General features: G+C 42.2%; 1 protein-coding gene across 3 annotated transcripts in view; it reads left to right on the forward strand.

Moving 5' to 3' along the window:
* Positions 1-18939, forward strand: part of CMIP (c-Maf inducing protein) — a 172485-nt gene extending 153546 nt beyond the window's left edge. For 2 of the 3 annotated variants that reach the window (XM_048816455.2, XM_075118441.1), the window contains 11 exons: positions 377-442; positions 1525-1551; positions 1980-2028; positions 3521-3646; positions 6815-6931; positions 8537-8677; positions 9691-9738; positions 10526-10672; positions 12570-12675; positions 13786-13856; positions 16840-18939. In XM_048816455.2, the coding sequence (XP_048672412.1) occupies positions 377-442; positions 1525-1551; positions 1980-2028; positions 3521-3646; positions 6815-6931; positions 8537-8677; positions 9691-9738; positions 10526-10672; positions 12570-12675; positions 13786-13856; positions 16840-16893 (952 nt within the window). In that variant the 3' untranslated portion in view covers positions 16894-18939. The remainder of the gene's footprint in view (positions 1-376; positions 443-1524; positions 1552-1979; positions 2029-3520; positions 3647-6814; positions 6932-8536; positions 8678-9690; positions 9739-10525; positions 10673-12569; positions 12676-13785; positions 13857-16839) is intronic. The other variant, XM_048816456.2, reaches the window with a different exon arrangement.
* Positions 18940-19402: the final 463 nt, after the last annotated feature.

The raw sequence follows: 19402 nt of genomic DNA on the forward strand, positions 1-19402 counted from the left end.
GGGGGGGTCTGATTAAAGTTCAGAGTGGAGTTGTAAATAATAATGGCTTGGTAACTGCAGTTCAAAGTTAGATGAAAATATTACCTAGCAATTAAATGTTAGAAGGTCTCATAAACAACTCACATCTTTAAGGTGACATGGAGGAGGTCTCTGGAGGTCAGGTCTCAGCATTTCATTGTAAATATGTGATTTATTGTGCCATGCCGGAGAACATGCTGAAAATGAAACGGGAAAATGTCACCCTAGATCATTAGAGTGCGTCAATAAAGCAGAGAAATTGCTGCTGCTTACAGTAAATGACTTCTGACTCATTGAACCAACTGCTGACAGTCTGTATTAAAACATCTTGGTGCTAATAACAATGTTCCTCTCCTAGGTCAGACTATGATGACTGGAGACCAGCTCTGGCCAGCTTGCTTCAACCTATCCCGTTTCCCAAGGAGTAAGTTCACAGCACCAGATTGTTTACTGAGATCCCTGTTGGTGTGGTTGTTTGATGGTGCAATCTCTACAGTCTGTTAAACCTTGTTGCACCGGAGAACTTGTACTTTGGAAAAGTCCAGTGGAACGTATGCCATGTGGCCACAGAAAAAGAGGCATAAAGTTTTCCTGGCCCTGTGTCCCTCTCCCCTTTTTTCCAAGACAATCCTGGAGAGGAATGAGTAATTTGATACACTAAGGTGGGGAGGGTGAAGTTGTAGCGGGGAGGAGGAAACGCATGACTGACTATCCAAGGACGTTTCATCCACGTGATCAAGACTTAAATTGTTTGTATTACGGTGTTTTGGTAGAAAGAAGAAGCTGCCCTGCCACTTAAGGAGCAGCCAAGCTCCCTTGGAAACCTATTAATGAGCACTAGTGTTTATAAAATGTAGATCTCCAAGGGTGAACATTACAGCCTATAATTGTACAATTTTGCTAGCTTATCACATCCCCCAGTGGCCCAATGCCTTGAAGCAACAAGGTCCAACTTCTCTGGACCACGCTACCTGAGCTATGGCATGGCTTGGGAAATAGGAAACAGTGGCATCATTTGCCTGAGTCAGTCTTCCTGAAGTTCCCCAGGGGGAGTATAACTCAGTACCATGATGCAAGGCACTTTACAAAATGACCAACAATTGCCTTACTGATGTGCGACACTAATTAGTTGTGACCGGGCCTTGCAGTGCAATTAAAGAACACACCTGGGCCTTTAAGGGAGCCAAAATTCTGTTTACAACTCTAAGTTCAGTGGCCAAACTGTGAAGTCCTTTACTCTCTTTCCGCTGACGTGAACCTCCCGTTGAAGTTGATGGAAATTTTGTCTAAATAAAGACTGAGTAAAAATGACTGGATTTGTCCCTGTGCTATTAGCTTTTCATAATTGTGAAATGAAGGGGGTTTTCTACCTTGGTCTGTGTCCACAGTATAGTCCCTTTTATGCAATGTGGGCTGCAGCTGCTTTGCGTGTTTATGGAATGTGCTGTGTAAGAATTGCAAAAATCAATCAATCAAATTCTCAGACCTTTCTCTTTTTAATTGCAGGGCTCTCGCACATGAGAAATTCACAAAGTAAGTGTTTGTTTCTTTAAAATGCCTTTCTGTGATACCAAAACCAAGTCAGCACTAGCAAGGATGGGTCGATTGGAGTCTTGTCTCCAATATTTTTGTCTGTGATGGTCTGAGCGTATGTTCTGTTAGTAATAAAGTTATGTGGTTTACTTTGTAATTTACTGCGGCTGCAAAAGTCCATGGACTAAAGACATTTGATACTGATAGTTTGTCACTGTGCATCATCAAAAGCTTTCCAAGCCTATTTTAAATAGGCACTATCACTTTTAGACCACCTATTTCTTGGGAATGCTGTTCCATTTATTTCTCTCTAAACTGCAAATATATAAATTTAAAGTGTAACCCACAAGAAATGTGACTCCTGTGTGAATTCTGCAACCAATCAACTGTTGGCTTTCATCCTTTTTTTTTTTTTTTTTTTTTTTTAGGGAGCTGAAATATGTGATTCAAAGATTTGCGGAAGACCCAAGACAAGAAGTGAGTCTCTTTTTCCAGTTTAAGCAGAACAGTGATCAAAGGGATTGCGAGTGCACTTGTCAAAACGTTCCTGCATGAAGCAGTACAAGTGCCAAAGCACTGTGTAGTTCTCGGTCTGCTGCCCTTGAATCACCTAGAGAGCCAAAATGCATTCAGGATATAGGCTGCAGTGTGATAGATGGCTTCTTGCCTTGTATATAAACATGACCTCCATCTTCTGTGGCAGAAATGAGTTGATGATGTCACTGCTTTGCAGTAAAATGCAACCAGCAAGAATTATTTTCCTATTTGCTGTATGCTCCCTCAGGCTCTTCCTCGTCTGTTGAGAACAGGGAAGCAGCAAGCTCTGGATCCTGTGATTTACAAAACAACAAGTTTTTGTTTAGCTGCGTTTCAGTTTTGTTGTGTGCCAGTGACTTTGTTCTCATGAACAAAGGAGGGTATTCCTGGAATCAGTGCATAGCTCTTGTGTCGTGATGGCTGACGGCTTCACAGCCACATATGTAACTTGTTTAACGTAGTCAGCTGAAGCTGATTCAGACAGGGCCTCTCATCTCCATTAATCTTCTATATCAGCGTGCAGGGAAAAAAACTACCACAGAACTGCAGGCAAGGAGCAAGTTGGAACTTGCATTGTTGTCCGTGCTGAGAATTTTTGGCATTCAGATTTTTTTTCGACTCTCTGATCAAACCTACCACTCTAGTGTAACTCCATTGACTTCTGTAGAATTACACCACTGATGAATTTGGCCCAAGATGATGATTATACCCAAATGCAAGATAATTCGCTTCATCTCCCCCTCACCAAAAACCTGAAATAAAGCTGTGCCCATTGAAAAGAGAAAATCACAAGAGGGACTGCTTGCTCTAATGCATCAGAGTCCAAGAAGCGGGAGGACTCTTCTTAAAGACCATAGAGCTAGATATAAGAGAAACTACAATGGCAGTGGCATGTGCAGAGCCAAATTTGGACGAGTAACTGCCAGTTGTTTGGGCCAGTTCTTCTGCCCAGTTTCTGCCTTCTCTGTCTCTGCTGTAGTCTCTTTCCTGGGCTTTCCCCCTTGCACCTGGTGAAGTTTCATAGCAGCAGAAAGAATAACAGACTTTTGTAAGTAGAATGAGGAAGCCACAGTCTGCCACCCCAGAAACTAAGACACACATGGAGTGGTGAGGGAGCTGAGGAATTTAAGCCTTTTGTTTTCTAGTGGAGCTGCTCTAGATTAATGCCATTTTGGGCTTTGTGTGAAGGAAATGAAAAGGGCTGTTTGGCCAGCATTGATAGAGTTCAACTCCTTGTTCAAGTGTTGATTCTGTTGAGTGATGCAAAAACAATGAGTGGCTTGCAGCTCTGTAAATAATAATATTAACACCAAAAGAGGAATCCCCCTGCTTTGTGGAGTGGCTGCTCTGGGGATGCTGGGTAATATGCTGGACGTGCTGAGAATATTGGAGGTAACCCTAACCTTCCAAGTGTCTTTGCTTTGTCTCTCAGGTCCACTCGTGTTTGCTGAGTGTGCGGGCTGGCAAAGATGGCTGGTTCCAGCTATACAGTCCTGGGGGAGTGGCCTGTGATGACGATGGAGAACTATTTGCCAGTATGGTACGTGTCTGCAATAACGTGAGTTTAGTAATTTCTTTGTAGTCTTTAGCCAATATGTAGCTGGTGATAAGTAGCTTTATTTGCTTTGTCCCTGTCTTGCAAAATTATGACACTGTGAACTATCAGTGTCTAACCAGTAAATCCAAATCTTCATAAAACCAGTTTTAATCCATTGTTCTCACTTACAGTGGCAATTTGGCTTGTATGTTAACAAGAAAGCCATACACGTAGTGTTTATAGATCATTAAATAAGATCCCTCTACACAGCCTTAAAACAAATAGAAGCGTGTGTTTTTCAAAGGTAGTTAGGAGCTACATTTTCAGAAGTGGATGCTGTCTCACACAATGCAGGAGTGTCATCCACACTTTTGCACATGCAGACTGAGCATTGGTATGGCACAGACAGGCACTTCCACAGTAAAAGTCAGACAGATGTTCTTGCACATGCAAATAACTGAATTTGCATTCTCATTTTTGAAAATTTAACCCATTTATTTTATTGGTATCACACCCATCCCGCCCCCAAAACCCTCTTGGGGTGGTGATCACCATTAATGATCTGTTTGTCAGTAAAATATGGTCACCTGAAGGGATTTTGTTCTTGACATCCACCCCCAAAGCTTTCAGTCTGAGGATTGTAGGTTACTGTGGATTTTCAACAAAACTGAAACATGTGAACTAATATTTACACACACATGTTAAGATTTCTGTCTAGTGTCTCTTCTCTATCGACACGTTTTCATATTCTGTTTTCTTCTGGGGAATGCAATTGGAGAACAGCAATGTTACTCTGCCGGTTTCTGTTAGGAATCCTGGCAATGGACACAAGAGACCCGAGTTCATTTCCTGGCTCTGCCATAGACTCCCCATGTGAGCAGTTTACATCCCTCTGTGTCCAACGTGTAAGGTAAAAGGGGAGACATTCCTTCCCCGCTTCCTGTTGTGAGGAGACCTGTGTTACTGTTTGTGAGGCACTCAGATCTGACCGTGATCTGTCACTAACTTAGGAGCTTAAGTCCCATAGGCATTTTTGAAAATGATCCTCTTGGGTGATGTAAGTACCTATGTGCCTATCTGTACAGTCACTGAAACTCAAGCTGATCCGCTAATTGTGAACCGGATCCTGGTCACAACTTAGCTTTTTCTCTTCTGTGTTCTGTCCTTGCAAGTCCTAATCCCTGTCTTTGTTAAAACTGAATCATTGCTCTTGAGGGAGCTATGTGACTGCATGGCATTGACAAGCCCAAGGTAGCATGAGAAAGCATGATGCCGCTAGCCCATAGCGATATGGCATAGCCTGGGCACTTTTAAAAGGATATTGATAAATATTTAAAGAGCGATGAATGACTCACTGTAAAGCTTGAAAAAAACCTTGTTCTGACTTTAACCTTAGCGTTTCAGTATTTTTTTCTGCTCTTAAAAAAAAAATATTAATAAGGACATTTGCCTGAAAATGAGAACCTTTTGGCTCGGAGAGCACCTTGCTTACAGACAGCGGCAGCGAATCAACGCTTAAGAAACAATGATCCTTTGTTAATTTATCTTTGTTAAAGTCCCTGGTGATCATAAAATGAGGGATGAAAAAAGATACAGTCGTATATGATCTACTCTGTGTGCAGAATGGTCTCAGCTGTAGAATAATTTTCAGTGTTTTCCATGAGGTTTCAGCTCTTCTCTAGCAGAGTCCAATACCATGGTAGCAATGAGGAATTTCATGAGGCCTGGAGCAAAGCTTATAACATGGATCTCCTCTAAAACATCTAAGGCCATAAGATTCTGTGGCCATACCCTATATGGAGTCTGTACAGAAATCATACCTCAAAACCCATTTGTCCGCCATCTGCTCCATAGTATTCTTTGCGTGCATACACACATCCAAATTTTCCTTCAGTCTTATGCAATATGGTGTTAGGTAGCCATTGTGTAGAAATGGTCTATCTGTTGTAGAATAGCCATGCTGTTAGCTCCAGAGAGATGCAGCTCTCACTGCATGCTTTGCCCAGTGTCAGCCTGGCTCAGGAGAAGTTGTAAAAGGTCACACGCTGTTCTGCAAGGAAGCTCATGCATGATTTCTAAATAGCATTCTCTGTGCAGTGCCATGGTGAGCAAGAAGTCCAGGACTCCCCCACTCCTCCATTCCAAGACGCCTTGGAATTAGAATAAGGTCTTTGCCATTCTCTTCTATGAGAAGAGTCCAGTTTCTTGACTGAATTTCACAGATGACTTAGTTTTATGCCAGGAATACAATCTCCACGTATGTTGTGATGTCACGGCTCCGGGATTGGCCGTAGAATATGGAGTCTGTGAGCAGGCGGAATGACTCAGCAGAAAAGAACGAAGAGTGGCTCAGTGAAGTCTTTTCTTCAAGGGGAAAAAAAATGGGTGAAGAGAAAGCAAGACAATGTCTCGTGAATGGGAAAGGAAATGGAAGTTTCCCAGCTTCTGTCTCAGCTCACTCCTGTGACTTCTTGGGGGGAACCCTGCCTTCCCAAGGTGTTCCTTTCGTACAAGCACACCCCCAGTTTTCCAAGCAGCCACTCTGATAGGCTAACCTCTTGTTCCAGGGAACGGGTGGTGGTGCCCCTTGTCACAAAGACTTACCCGCCTCGCTCAGAGGCTCTCATCCAACTAGGTCAGCAGCACGAACCACATGCCATCAGCAGCGATCCAGTGGCCTCTGTGAAATTGGTTGATTGCCAATACCACCCCAGCACTTCACCCAGCTTCCTTATTGGCCTTCCCAGAAGACAAACTGAGTTACAAATGAGCATGAAAGCTGCATTTGGGCTACTCTCCTGTCCCTCCAGATCAAGGCTCTGTGAGGAAGGCTGGACTGCCACTGCCCACCTGTCCTTGGATAATTGGAGGACTTTTCCTGTACTGTCAGTTCAGCTCCTTCATTAAACCTGTATTCACTAAGGGCCAGAATCTGCTCCCACGACTCATGCTGGGTAGCACCTTTCTCAGTGAATTAGTCCCATTGAAATCAAAGAGCGATCAAGGGATCGTTCAAGAAGAATGCAAAGGTGGCCTTCTTCACAGTGAAGTTATTGAAATATTGCAAGCTCTTTGTCACGGTACTGACTGATCCAATTTCCTTTGCGGTAGATGGGATGTGGCTCTTTGACTGTTTTATGGGCATCCACATTACTTCTCTAATCTCTCCCTCTCTTCTGTTCTACACAGGTTCATATTTTAATGGGGTCTTGTTATAAGACAAAAAAGTTCCTGCTTTCGCTGGCTGAAAACAAACTTGGTCCTTGCATGCTACTGGCTCTGAGGGGCAACCAGACCATGGTGGAGGTAATTCCTAGAATAACCACTCAAATATGTTTTGTGGGCAATAAATAGCATCGGAATCCTTTGCTGCCTCTTCCAGAATAAGATCTACTGGGATTATAGAAGCATTAGGCCAACTTTAAAGCGATTGTATAGTCAAATGAAACGCTATTGAGGGGATGTTCTGTTTCTTTTGATTATGTGGTTGCCGTGAAATATTGTTTTGCCACAATTATGAGTATGAGATACATGAACGGTGGCTGCTGATGCTTTTGGAAGGATGTTTTCTTCCCAGCAGTTCACTGTAGTCAGTCAGAGGTACCAGGATGTTATGTGCTTTTGAATCAAGAAATGACAGAAATTTCAATGGCTGTGTAGAATAGGACAGACAAAGACAGAGAGGAGTTGTGAGGGTTAGGGAACCAGCACAGCCAATCCTTGAGGAGGCTGATGTCTAGTTCAACAGTGTATGGAAGGGGGAGATATGTAATGCAGGACAGGATGGAAGCTTTTAAAGTCATTCAGATGCCCGGCATAACTTTTATACATACAAATTCCATCTGTAATCTCCATCAAGTGTTAAGAAACCTGTATTTCTTGTAGCTAATCATATATTTTATGGGGTCACACTTTTTCTGAAAGAGTATTTTAAACTGCACCTGCAAAATTAGCATCCAGGTAGCATTCCAGCATGCCTTGGAAATTGTCATTTGTTTGCACCAACGTGCACTTTCAGTGCATGGAGTGGCATATTGGTCTTACACTAACAGGTGTGCCATGTCATTTTTGTGACTACCTTTTAGAGGAGGCTCCTTTGGAAATGTGGCTTTATGTTTTGGTTCAGAGGGAAATAGGAAATGATTAAATAGGGAGAAGGAGTTTTAGTTCTTCACTAGCTTCATTTACTTTAGGTAATTTTAATTGTATCTGTATAAAGAGGAGGCAGTGGTGCTCAGTAGATAGAGTGCTGACTGGGACTCAGCAGACCTGGGGGGTCTCTTTCCAGCTCTGCCAGTGCCCTACTAGGTGCCCTTGGGCAAGTCACGTCACTGCTCTATGCCTCAGTTTCCCCATCTCTAATATGGGACATAATGATACTGACCTCTTCGTAAAAGCGCTTTGAGAGCTATTGGTGAAAAATGCTGGAGAAGAGCCCTTAGGTATTGTTACCATTTATCATTAATCCCTTTAATAGTGGGGGAGTTGCTGAATGAAGTTGAATACTATGTTGCCTGAGTTCTTCTGATGCTTGAATTTTACATCTTTAAATAGATCTTGGTAAAAAGAGAAAACCAGTCAAAAATGATCAGGAGAGAAACGCTATGTTTTTTAATTGCCATGTGATATTGATTGACTGAAGAGGACAGACGTAGAGGGTAGGATGGATAGGTCAAGTGTTCAGAGACCAAAAGCCATTCTTTACCATCAGTAAATTAGGATTTGTAGATTTTAAGGCCCGAAGGGACCATTAACATCACGTAGGCTGACCTCCTGCATAATAATGCAGACTGTAGAATTTCACCCTGTACTTCTTGTCTAGCCCAGGATACGCACCACAATCAAGAGATTCAGAAGAAATGAACTGCAGAGCTCCCACTGAGTGATCTTCTTTTTTTGTTCTACTGCTAGATTCTGTGTTTGATGCTGGAATATAACATCATCGACAACAATGACACGCAGCTCCAGATCATCTCTACCCTGGAAAGCACGGATGTGGGAAAGAGAATGTATGAACAGCTGTGTGACAGGCAGAGGGAATTAAAAGAACTGGTATGTCACCCTGCATATGATATTGCCACAATACATAGCAGCCTGGACTCTCCAGAAATGGAGGTGCAAAGGAAAGACAATCAGGATGTGAAGTTCCCTGTGAACAGCAGAGTGGGAACTCTAATCAGAGGATTTCACTGTGCATGTATCTCTAGTGTGATGTTTCTCTGTGAGTTTGATCACATGTTATGCTCCTGTATGAGATTCAATAGCCTGTCTCCAATCAGCATAAAGAACAATGGTGACATCTTACTGTACGTCTGATTGTCACATCCTGCTACCTTTGGTAGCATTTGGGTTGCAGCACAGCCTGGTATTTTGAAGTGCTTCGACCTTCATGTCATCATCTTTGGGATGCAGCTTTAGTGACTTGTTCAGTTCCCAGGTGATGGACCCAATCAAATGGTCTGACGAGTTCAAGCAGCATTAAAGCTGGTTAACAAGTTCCTTGTGTTGAATTTCCTGGTTTTAAACACAAGATTTACAAATTCGAAATGAATTTTGTCCGTTTTGCAGTGATTCCTCTTGGTCCTTCCTAATATCCTATCTCTCTTTTTTTACACACGCTCGCTCGCGCGCTCTCTCCCCCTCTGCCCCCCAAAGAAAAAACCTGCCTGGATTAACAATGATTTACTAAAATAGAATGAATGCTCTGACCTGCAGCAAAATCCCACCCTGTTCCTACCTCTTAGCCCTGCTTCACAGGGTTATTTCAGCAATGAGACTAACCTCATATTGCCTTGTGGAACCCAGGCAGAGCATTGCCTGATTGCACCGAAAAGCATCAACTGCTTGCGCGTGGAACTGGCTTCAGCACCAACAACTGGTCTTTGTTCCATTGCTGCTGCGCGCTTCGAGAATAAATTCAGTCCACCTGGAAGAACAAGGCAAGCCGGTGGAAGGACTGGCAAGAAACCTAGGAACTGGGGCAGGGCTAAAAACTTGCTGTACTCTGGTTGAGATCTGAAATGCGGACAGTGGCCTGTGTAACCAAAGTATGTTCTCTGTTACAGCAAAGGAAAGGTGGTCCCACACGGTTAACCCTGCCGTCCAAATCCACAGTAAGTTAGTCTTGCTAATAGCAAAAATAGGCTTTGTCTTTCCTTTTTCAGACATGCTGCTGTACCACTGTCACAGGGTGCACAGGGAGAGATTGGTCCCAGTAGTTTTATCAGTCTAAAGGGCAGTCATTCCACTGGGGATTCCCCAAGTAAGGGGGAACTTGCGCTTTCAGGTCTGTGCAGCAGTTTTTAATGCCACTACAAGTGCGGCTCAGATTGTCAGATACATATCCGCGCTAGATTTGGAATTTACAGGAGAATCTGGTGTGTGGATTTGAGGGCAGGATTTTACAGAAAACGTAAGCAAACTTCAGAAAGCCTGATTCTGGACTCTACATTTGAAAGTTTGAAACAGACAATCACAGTTGGCTGCAATGATGTACACCTTGATTAATGCCAGTGAAGTCAGTTAATTGAGTTGAGCAGAATTGGGACCTAGAACTTGAAATGGAATAGACTTTGGATCTGAGTAAATAACAGGTCTCGGGGGTAATCTGCATTTTCTCTGACAATGAATCCCACAGCTTCCATAATAATACACTTGCAAAGAAGATTTTGTTGTAATGTTCGACTCAGCTGGTTTCATTTTCCAAGGGTTTATGAGGCAATGCTGCCACAAGTGTTCAGCTCTTTGCCAAATAAGCAGCCATGCAGAGTGGTTCTTGTTTATCGCTATAAACATGCGGCACAATTGTGCAGCTCTTGCTGGCCAGCATATCAGTCAGGTTACTGCAGATGATTGCAGACTGAGTATTCTCCTGTTTATCACACTGATATTTGCTTTCAGGATGCAGACCTGGCCCGGTTATTAAGCTCGGGATCCTTTGGAAATTTGGAAAACCTCAGCCTGGCCTTCACCAATGTAACGAGTGCCTGCGCTGAGCACCTCATCAAACTGCCTTCACTCAAGCAGCTGAATCTGTGGTCAACTCAGGTACGTGTTTTGCAGACAGAAGCACCGAGATGGAAGCAGTGCTGACAACCGGCAATTTCAGAATTAATGTCATTGTGAGAAGAATGTGAGTTCTGATGTGTGAAGAGGCCTCCTTAAAATGCATTTGCCTTTCTGCTGTTTTTATAGCTGGTTTATGATTTAGTCAATCATGTTTCCTTATTTTAGAAGACATATTGTCATCTCAGGGGGTAAGGACTGCAGTGAAAACCTCTGCAAATATTTTCAGACATTGACATTAATTTCCTTTGGTCACATCACACCACTTTAGTGATTGTTGCTTATCAACACTCGAATGCTCCACTCTGACTTCGTTGAAACAAAATTTTAGATCATAGATATCAATGTGTTTGCTTCGGAAATGCTAGTGCTTTCATTCAATTAGGAAAGAGAAACAATTCCATGCCATTTATCTGACCAATCACAGCTCAGCAACAGTCGGTAGATAATGTTAAAACTACTTGTAGTGAATCATCCATGAATCGTGATGAATCAAGCATTTAAAAAACAAGAACAGAGGAGGAAAAGAAATCAAATAATGAATAAATGTGAGGAAACTGCAATTAGCTGATGGTGATTTTGGTTAGCAGAATGAGGACAAATTCATTAAATAAATTACCCTACATTTAACAGTAAGGTTTTATTTTTCTTTACATTCCATGCTGGTTTTGGTCTCCCTGGTCCAATATTGAATAGAGTTTGTCCCTGCACTATTAGCACCTCATGGTAGAGCTCACCAGAAATAGTGCATTGATTCCCAATGTAGCGGTGCAAAATTTGTGAATCTTTTTCCTCAATATTTCACATGAACATTTTTGCCACTTTGTTCTACGGAGATTTGCAAACAACAAATGTCCCTTTTTTGTGCAAAATTGGACAAAATATCTCGCCAGAATGTTCAGACTTTTGATATGTGAATTCTGGAGATGCCTCTTGCTCAAAATGAGTTCATTTTTGTTGGACAAGGAGTCTGATCTCTTGCACAAAAAAAAAAAAAAACCCCCACAAATTTTGGGGTGAAATAATCCTGTGGGGGGTGGTTGTTTTTTTTAAAGTTGAAACGTGCGGTCCCAAGTTTGGAGCCATGTTGTCTTTGATTTTGAATATCTTGTGCAACCTTGGTGTGCCCATCAACATAGAATTTAGAAACAGCAGAGATCAGAGCCGACAAGACCATTGCCCTACCAATACTACGTTGTTCCTGGCACCAAAGTAGCCAGTTAATGCTAATTGTGGTGTAATACAGTTAGGAACTGGGATGAGACTGCCATACGCCTATTTCATATAGCAGGGGTCCACAATGCGGTGCCCGCGGGTGCCATGGCAGCTGCTGGGGCATTTCTGTGCGCCCGCAGGACACGCCACCGCCGAAAGGCCGCCGAGAAGCATCGCCGTTTCTCAGCGGCGGCACTTCTTGCCGCTGCCGCTTTTCGGCGGTGGGGTGTTAGGCGCCCGCCACAGTCTTCTGGGAATAGCAATATGCTATTCTCACAAGAAAGGTTGGGGACCACTGTCATATAGACAGCGTGGGAACTCTCTAATATAAGGGGCACATTTTCAAAGGATTCAATCCAGTGAAGGAATGTCCTTGTAGATTGTAACTCAGGAGATCTGTTTTCAAATTGTGGCTCTACCAGAAACTTGTTTATGGCATTGAGCAGGTGGCTTAATTTCTCTGTTCCCCATCTGTGAAATGTGAATAATACTTCCTTCACCCTTCTCGTTCGTCATCTGAGATTGTAATAAATCTTGTGGGATGGAGGGGAAGTGTTTGAAGTCTCCTATGCAGACCAAGCCCTGAATATTCCACATACCCAGCCAGGTTACTTGCAGAACAATATTTTACTTGTTTTTAATGGAGTTTGCTTGTGCCCTGCAGTTTGGAGATGCAGGTTTGCGGCTTCTCTCTGAACACCTCACCATGCTGCAAGTGCTCAACTTGTGTGAGACTCCCGTCACAGATGCTGGGCTGCTGGCACTGAGCTGTAAGTGACCCAAATACACTCGAGGGGGAATTCGTGTGGGTTCAAAGACAAGGATTTCTGTGCTGTGCAATGATTAGAGAGGGCAGTGGGTGTCCAGGTTTGGCGTTCCATTGGCACAAGTAGTAACAACTGGGATCTGGAACTCCCCAGCCTGCAGGCATAGGTGCTGGATTTGGTGTCCCTCATGGGACTCTCCCCCCAATAGTAATTCACCTCTACCTTATGCTCAGGTCCACTGGTCTTAGACCTGCACCGCTTCCTTAATACTCTCCATTGTGGGTATACCTCCGTTGATGGGAGTGTGATCTTATGGAGAGTCAGAGGGAGAAAGGCAAAGCCAAGGTGACATGTGGAGCTGCATTATAAATCAGTTGGGCAGCTCAGCCTCTCAGGAAGTGACCAATTTTATATTCCCCGCGCTATGTTTTGTGACTGTGGTTTTTGGGAGGGGAGACCCCAGCTTTAGTTTGTTAACATTAGAGGTAAATAAGAAAAGGAGGAACCTCTGAACTAGCCATTCAGGATCCCACACGTGCTGAGAGCTGCATGAGAGGGCTGGGGAATCGTAGATGCCAAGGTTTATAAAGGTCATACACACTGCATGTATAGCTCTGACGTAAATCAGCAGCTGTCTGACATCACAAGAGGTACCAGATGTGTCAATACCTGATGGCGTGGTGAATTCCCAAGCAGAAAAGTCTGGTCAACAATACACTGTAGCCCAAAATGAAATTAGATGGCATGGATTGATGACCATCTCTGTTTCTAGATCAGCATATTCTCCTGCACAGTATAAACACGCCCACAGTGCAGACTGATGTTATTCAAAATAACGCATAGGCAACCAGTGCTCTTGAGAATAAAAGCTGCAATTTGGGGCAGTGCTTAAATCCCTTTGAAGTCAAAGAGACTTAAGCACATGCATTAAAGGCCCTTCCTGAACTGGGACCAATATGCCATTGCCCAGTTTTGAAGTTATATATTTTAATTTTCATAACTGTGCCTGTATAAACCACTCTGTCTATGCATTGCCCTATAGATAAAATGGAATTATTAAGTGGTAAGAGGTAGGCCAGCCCATAAATATCTCTGTGTGTTTTCTTTTTTTAGCCATGAAAAGCCTGTGTAGCTTAAATATGAACAGCACCAAACTTTCAGCAGACACCTATGAAGATCTAAAGGTATTTCAGTTTTTGAGATCCATTAGTAAAAGTCAACCAGTAGTCTGTGAATACTGACAGGGTCAGCCTGAAAATACTAAGACATTGTATAGCCTAGGCCAGTGTATCATGGAAGTGGTGTCCTGAGTCGTCTTCTGGTGTTGGGATAGGGATCTTTATATATTTTTGTCTTCATCGTTGGTAATTGGTTGGGGCAGCCTTTGGGGAGACCTTGTATTTTACCTCTTTGAAAAAAGAGATGTTCTGTAGTGCAGCAGTCATGGAGAAACGGATGATCTGGAAACTCCAGGAGAAGTGGTGGGCATTGCCTAAAGTCAGATGTCTGTGTGGAGCATCTAAACAGAGCATAACAAACCCAGGAAGGTTTAAGTCAGGAAAAGCACACTGTGTGGCCTAAAGCATGGGTTTTTTGGGGAAAAGTGATGGCAGAAGTAGTGTTGGGAGGTTTTGTGTTTGTCTCTCAGGGACACCCACATCTAGTCTGTTGAATGTACAAGTAAAAAGCTGGGATATGAAACTCCAGCTGGATTCTTTCTGGTTTATGTGCCATCAGAAATGCAATGTTCCTATTGCAGAATTTTTAATTGGGTCTATTACTGATGCACAAGCTAGAATAGATTCTAGTTTCCTCTCCCAGAGCTGCGTGTGCCCTCTGGTGCTACCAGGATTAAAAGGAGTAGCAATTTAATTAGGAGATCTGAGTCGGAATACATACAGAAAATTAGACTGTTTGGGCAAAAAGGTGCCATTTTTACTCAGATGTTTATCAGGGCAGAACTCCTCTTTAAACAGAGACCACCTGTGCACTGCCCCAAACACCAAGACTTGCCATGTTCAGAGTTTGTTGTCTGCATTCTCCCAGGGACTTCATAGACAGTGTGACATCATGCACTGGAGTGGAGCGGGGATAGGGAAGCAGCCATGGGTGGATTCAGACAAAGGCTGTGTGAAGCGTGATGGTTCTGGTTCTCATGACTTCACACGGACTTTTTCTTCGTTTCAGTTTTGAGTGAGTCACGTCCCTGGAGATTTGTAAACCCATACACTCAAAATGAAACACCTCATTCCACCGACTTTTGTGTCAAAATTTTAGATTGTCCCAGGTTCACTCAAAAAGGTCACAAACCTGGGCTGAGCTTTGAATTTGAGACAAATCTTGGAACCAGCTGAATTTAAACAGCTTTGAGGATTCATTGCAAATGTACATCCTAGTTCTTGCTTTGGAGACAGAGCTCACTTATAGACATGATCACAGGGCCATTATCCTTTGGATTTTTCAGGGCTAGCTTTTCCAAACCTTAATGTGCATGTGCATCATAATTGTGCATGTAAAAATTTACATGCCACTGAACACTTGATTTGTACATGCAGTTAACACATTTGCACTTGCATCAGGTACTTGCTTGAGCAAATTGTCATTTACTTGTCACATGTACACACAGTCATGGTCACTGACTATTGGGCCCCAAAAGAAACAACACCCTCCTGAAATGTGGTCTATTAAAATAAATGAGTTAAAAGAATTTCTGGTCCCACCCCAGCTCCTGAGCTCTCCTGACAGTTTCTGTGGCTTTACAGTCACATTTTCCACGTTTTGGTTCTGCTCTGCCCTGACACTGCATGGCAAGAACCTCACAAGCAACACAAGAAAGTGATGATATGGGGCAAACAACAAAACCTGCATAAAGTGTTGCCAGTTGCACAAAATTAAGCAAGCTGAAATAACAGACACACCAATCATTTTCCCCTCTGATCCCTTTTACTTCCATTAATCTGAGGGGGCTCTTCTAAAAGTACTAGGGGAAAAAATACAGTGTGTGTGACTTTTCAAAGAGAGAGACCAGCTTTCCCTTAGGCACTTGGTTTTGTATCTGTTGGGAATCCGATTTCAAAGTGAGTCTATTTTTGATAAAAAAAACCTTTCCTCTCCACCCCACGCCTCTTTGTGAGGATTCAGCCCCCAAACCTTTAGAGCAATGATGACATTTCCTGTCAACCCCCCTCCTTCAGCGAACACACTTGCATGTACACAGACGCCCCCATACGTACTAGGCAGGCTGAACCAGACAATAAATAAACACCCACAACTGAAGTCATTGCCTAACTGAAAAATTATTTGCTGGCAGTGTCTGTAGTGTTCTGACTAGCTCTTATCAAAATATATGTGCACATAAATCTTAACACAGAGGTAATAATCACCTCTAGAAACTTCAACAACCCCCTAAGGCTCTAGTCTAATTAAGTGTTTGTTTTTAGAGAATTTTACAATTGCAGTAAGAGACCATGGAAATGCAACTGACAAATAGCAACACAAAGAGCCTGAGTCTGATCTCACCTGCATCCGTAGAAATTGGGAGTAGCCCCAAGGAAGTTGATGGAATTACAGTTTAAGTGAGATCAGAATTAGAGTAAACATCATTAACAATTTTTGGGATTTTTATAATAAATGGAAGGGGACGGAAATTAGGATACGAGAGACAGAGGGAGAAGTGTGTGATGCTGTGTATTTTATTATGCGACTACAGTAGTGTCAGTTGATTGCTTTTACAAATGTCATTTTAAGGTTTTACATACAGCAAGTTGTGTTAATCGGTTATAGCCAGAACTAAAGACCAGGGTCTGGTCCTTATCTTGCATCAGTATAATCCCATTGGCTTCAGTAGAGTTGCTCCTGATTCATATTGGTGTAACTGAGACCAGAACCAGGTCTCATATGTCTTTGAACTGGGTTTCTCGTTGTTTCTTAATTAAGGCCTCAATCCGTTACGCAGTTACACATGTGCTTAACTTTACAGGCAATAAGGCTCCTCACGTGCATAAATTAAGCTCGTGCTTAAGGGTTCACAGGATCAGGGCCTTTCTGGGGTGGCTGTTTGGTTTCGCTCATTGCACCTATCCTCATATTGTTCTGACAATACAGACTTGTGAGAACCTGCAATCTTATCATTAATTCTGATTTTTTTTCTTCCCCCTTTCAAAACAGGCTAAATTGCCCAACCTGAAGGAAGTGGATGTGCGCTACACCGAAGCCTGGTGAACTCTCTCTCTTTAGCTTCTGACAAGAAGAAAAAGATTTTAAAAACAAAACCAGAAAATAAAACAACTTTTGGCTAAGACCTGTAGAGCAGTGAGTTCTGGGACTACACTTCTAGCAGTTGTGGTTGTGAGATAGAGGAGTTGCTGTGTGTGGGGGGGGGGGAGGGTGAACTGAGCATGCCCAGACCCTGCCTAATTCTTTCAGCTTTGTAATTTCAAAATCAACATAATTTAAATTGGGGGAAAAAAAAAAGACTTTGTAGCAGCAAGAGGATTCTAAAGAGGAGGGAAAAAACCCATCCTTTGTGGATTTTATTTGCCTTTGTGTTTTATGCTGTGTGGAGGAAAAAAACAGAATACATCAATTTTTTATGGTTTTAATTGGGTTCCCTCAGCTGGAGTTCATCCATTAGGAACTCCTCCTCCTTCTTCACCGTTTTTGTTCCAGGAAGGCAGCCTACAAAACATCAAGAGAAGGGAAAAAAAAAAAAAAAAACAACCCACATGATTTGCACCTCTCCCTGGGTCCTTGCAATTGTTATGCAAAGTAATTTTGTTGTACATAAGATTTACATAATGCACCTATTTAAGAAAATGGTTCACAAATAACAGGTCTGGGACCTGTCTTTTATTTATGAATTGTTAATTCTTTTACTTTTTTTTTTTTTTTTGCATATAGTACTGTATTAACTAGTTTGCTATCTTGATTTTTTTGTTTTGTTTTTTTAAAGCTCTCCTTGAGGAATTGCCTGTTAGTAATGCATACCGTACTATAATCTCACTCTGTGTCAGAACACTCACCCCACTGCATTTTTGATTTTAAAATGCCTCTAACATCATGCAGTCAGAAGGAGAATATATATATAAAAAGAGGGGGTGAAGGGAGAGGCGCAGGGATTAATAAAAGACATAAATTTCATTCCTGAAAGACTGAAATCTTTCTCTGAGCCTTTTCAAGCCATATCAGGGTTAGGGCTTTGGGTGGGAGCAAGGAAACCCTGTCAGCCATTTTACCAATGATATATTTACAAAACTTGGTAAATTTCACAAGTCACTTCTGTCATATTCTGTTTACGTCCAATATTTCAAACAAAACTTCTCCTGCAATTTTCGTGCATTAGCTTTTACTTTCTTCGTGTCCCGCCCCCCACCTTTTTTCTTCTTTCCTTTCATCATGCACACATTGTTTTGCATGTTCCTCTTGGGAGAGTGAGAAATTACATCTGATGAAGTGAGCTGTAGCTCACGAAAGCTCATGCTCAAATAAATTGGTTAGTCTCTAAGGTGCCACAAGTACTCCTTTTCTTTTTGCGAATACAGACTAACACGGCTGTTACTCTGAAACCAGAAATAACATTGTCGCTGATCTAATGGCTCTGCCCTGTCTGTACATGTGACCACTACTTTCCAAATCTCTCCGCCCCTCCCCTCCCCCCCCAGAATTGCTTAAAAAATTATAAACAAAAATTGTGGTTTATTTTATAAATATGCTGTTGGCTTTTTTTCATAATGAGCCTTTGTTGTACAGAGCGGCTTGGTTTTTTTTTTATTTTTTCTTTCAGTTTAGCACTGTTCTTTTATTCTTGAGCACCTCAAGATTTAACATACAGCCAATGTAATTTTTTTATATATAAATATATATAAATATATATATATATATAATCTTCAATGGAAGCCAGGCTTTTGTTGCGGGGATGGTTTGTTTGGGGGGCTTTTTATTTTATGGGTTTTTTTTACTTTGTTGCTAGATAGATTACCCCTGCCCAAATAACTTACCAAAAAAAACAAAAACAAAAAAAAAAGAGAGAGAACAATTGGTTTAAGTCTTAACTCACTTAGTCTGCCAGATATTTTTTTTTCCTCCCTCAAATCCCAAACCTGTATAAGAACACAGCACGGGAAGAAAAGAATAAAAGAAAAGAAAAATTATGCCAACATTTTTCCTTAGCACTGTTGCTTTTACCAATGGTTTACTACTGTTCTGTAGCTGTGTACAAAGAGATGTGAAATAATTTCAGGCAAAAATAAACTGTAAGTGAATATCTTTTAGCTGCGTGCTTTGTGCTTTTTTTGATTAAAGCTCTCGCACTGGCTGGTGGCAGGGGAATATCTCTGATACTTCCAGGAGATGAAGAATGGGTCTTAGCAGATCTGAGTTCAGTGCCCTGCTCTGCCACAAATTTCTTTGCCTCAGCTCCCGCTCTGGTAAGAAAACACCTGCTTTGTCTATATATAAATTGTAAGCTTTTTGAGGCGGGGCAGTTTCTTATTCTGTGTATGTGCAGCGCCTAACACAATGGAGCCTCGCTCTCACTTTGGGCTTCTCAGCACTTCTGCAATGCGAACAACCATAATAGAAGAATTATCAAAAGCATCAATAGAAGAACCTAAGTAGATAGAACATAACCAGTAAGTCACACTGTGAGGTTAGAGCACTGTGCTGGAACTCAGGAGACTGGGCTTCTATTCCCAGCTCTGCCACTGGTTTGCTAGATGACCTTGGGCAAGTC

Source organism: Caretta caretta, chromosome 12 (assembly GCF_965140235.1).
Source record: "Caretta caretta isolate rCarCar2 chromosome 12, rCarCar1.hap1, whole genome shotgun sequence".
Taxonomy (NCBI): domain Eukaryota; kingdom Metazoa; phylum Chordata; order Testudines; family Cheloniidae; genus Caretta; species Caretta caretta.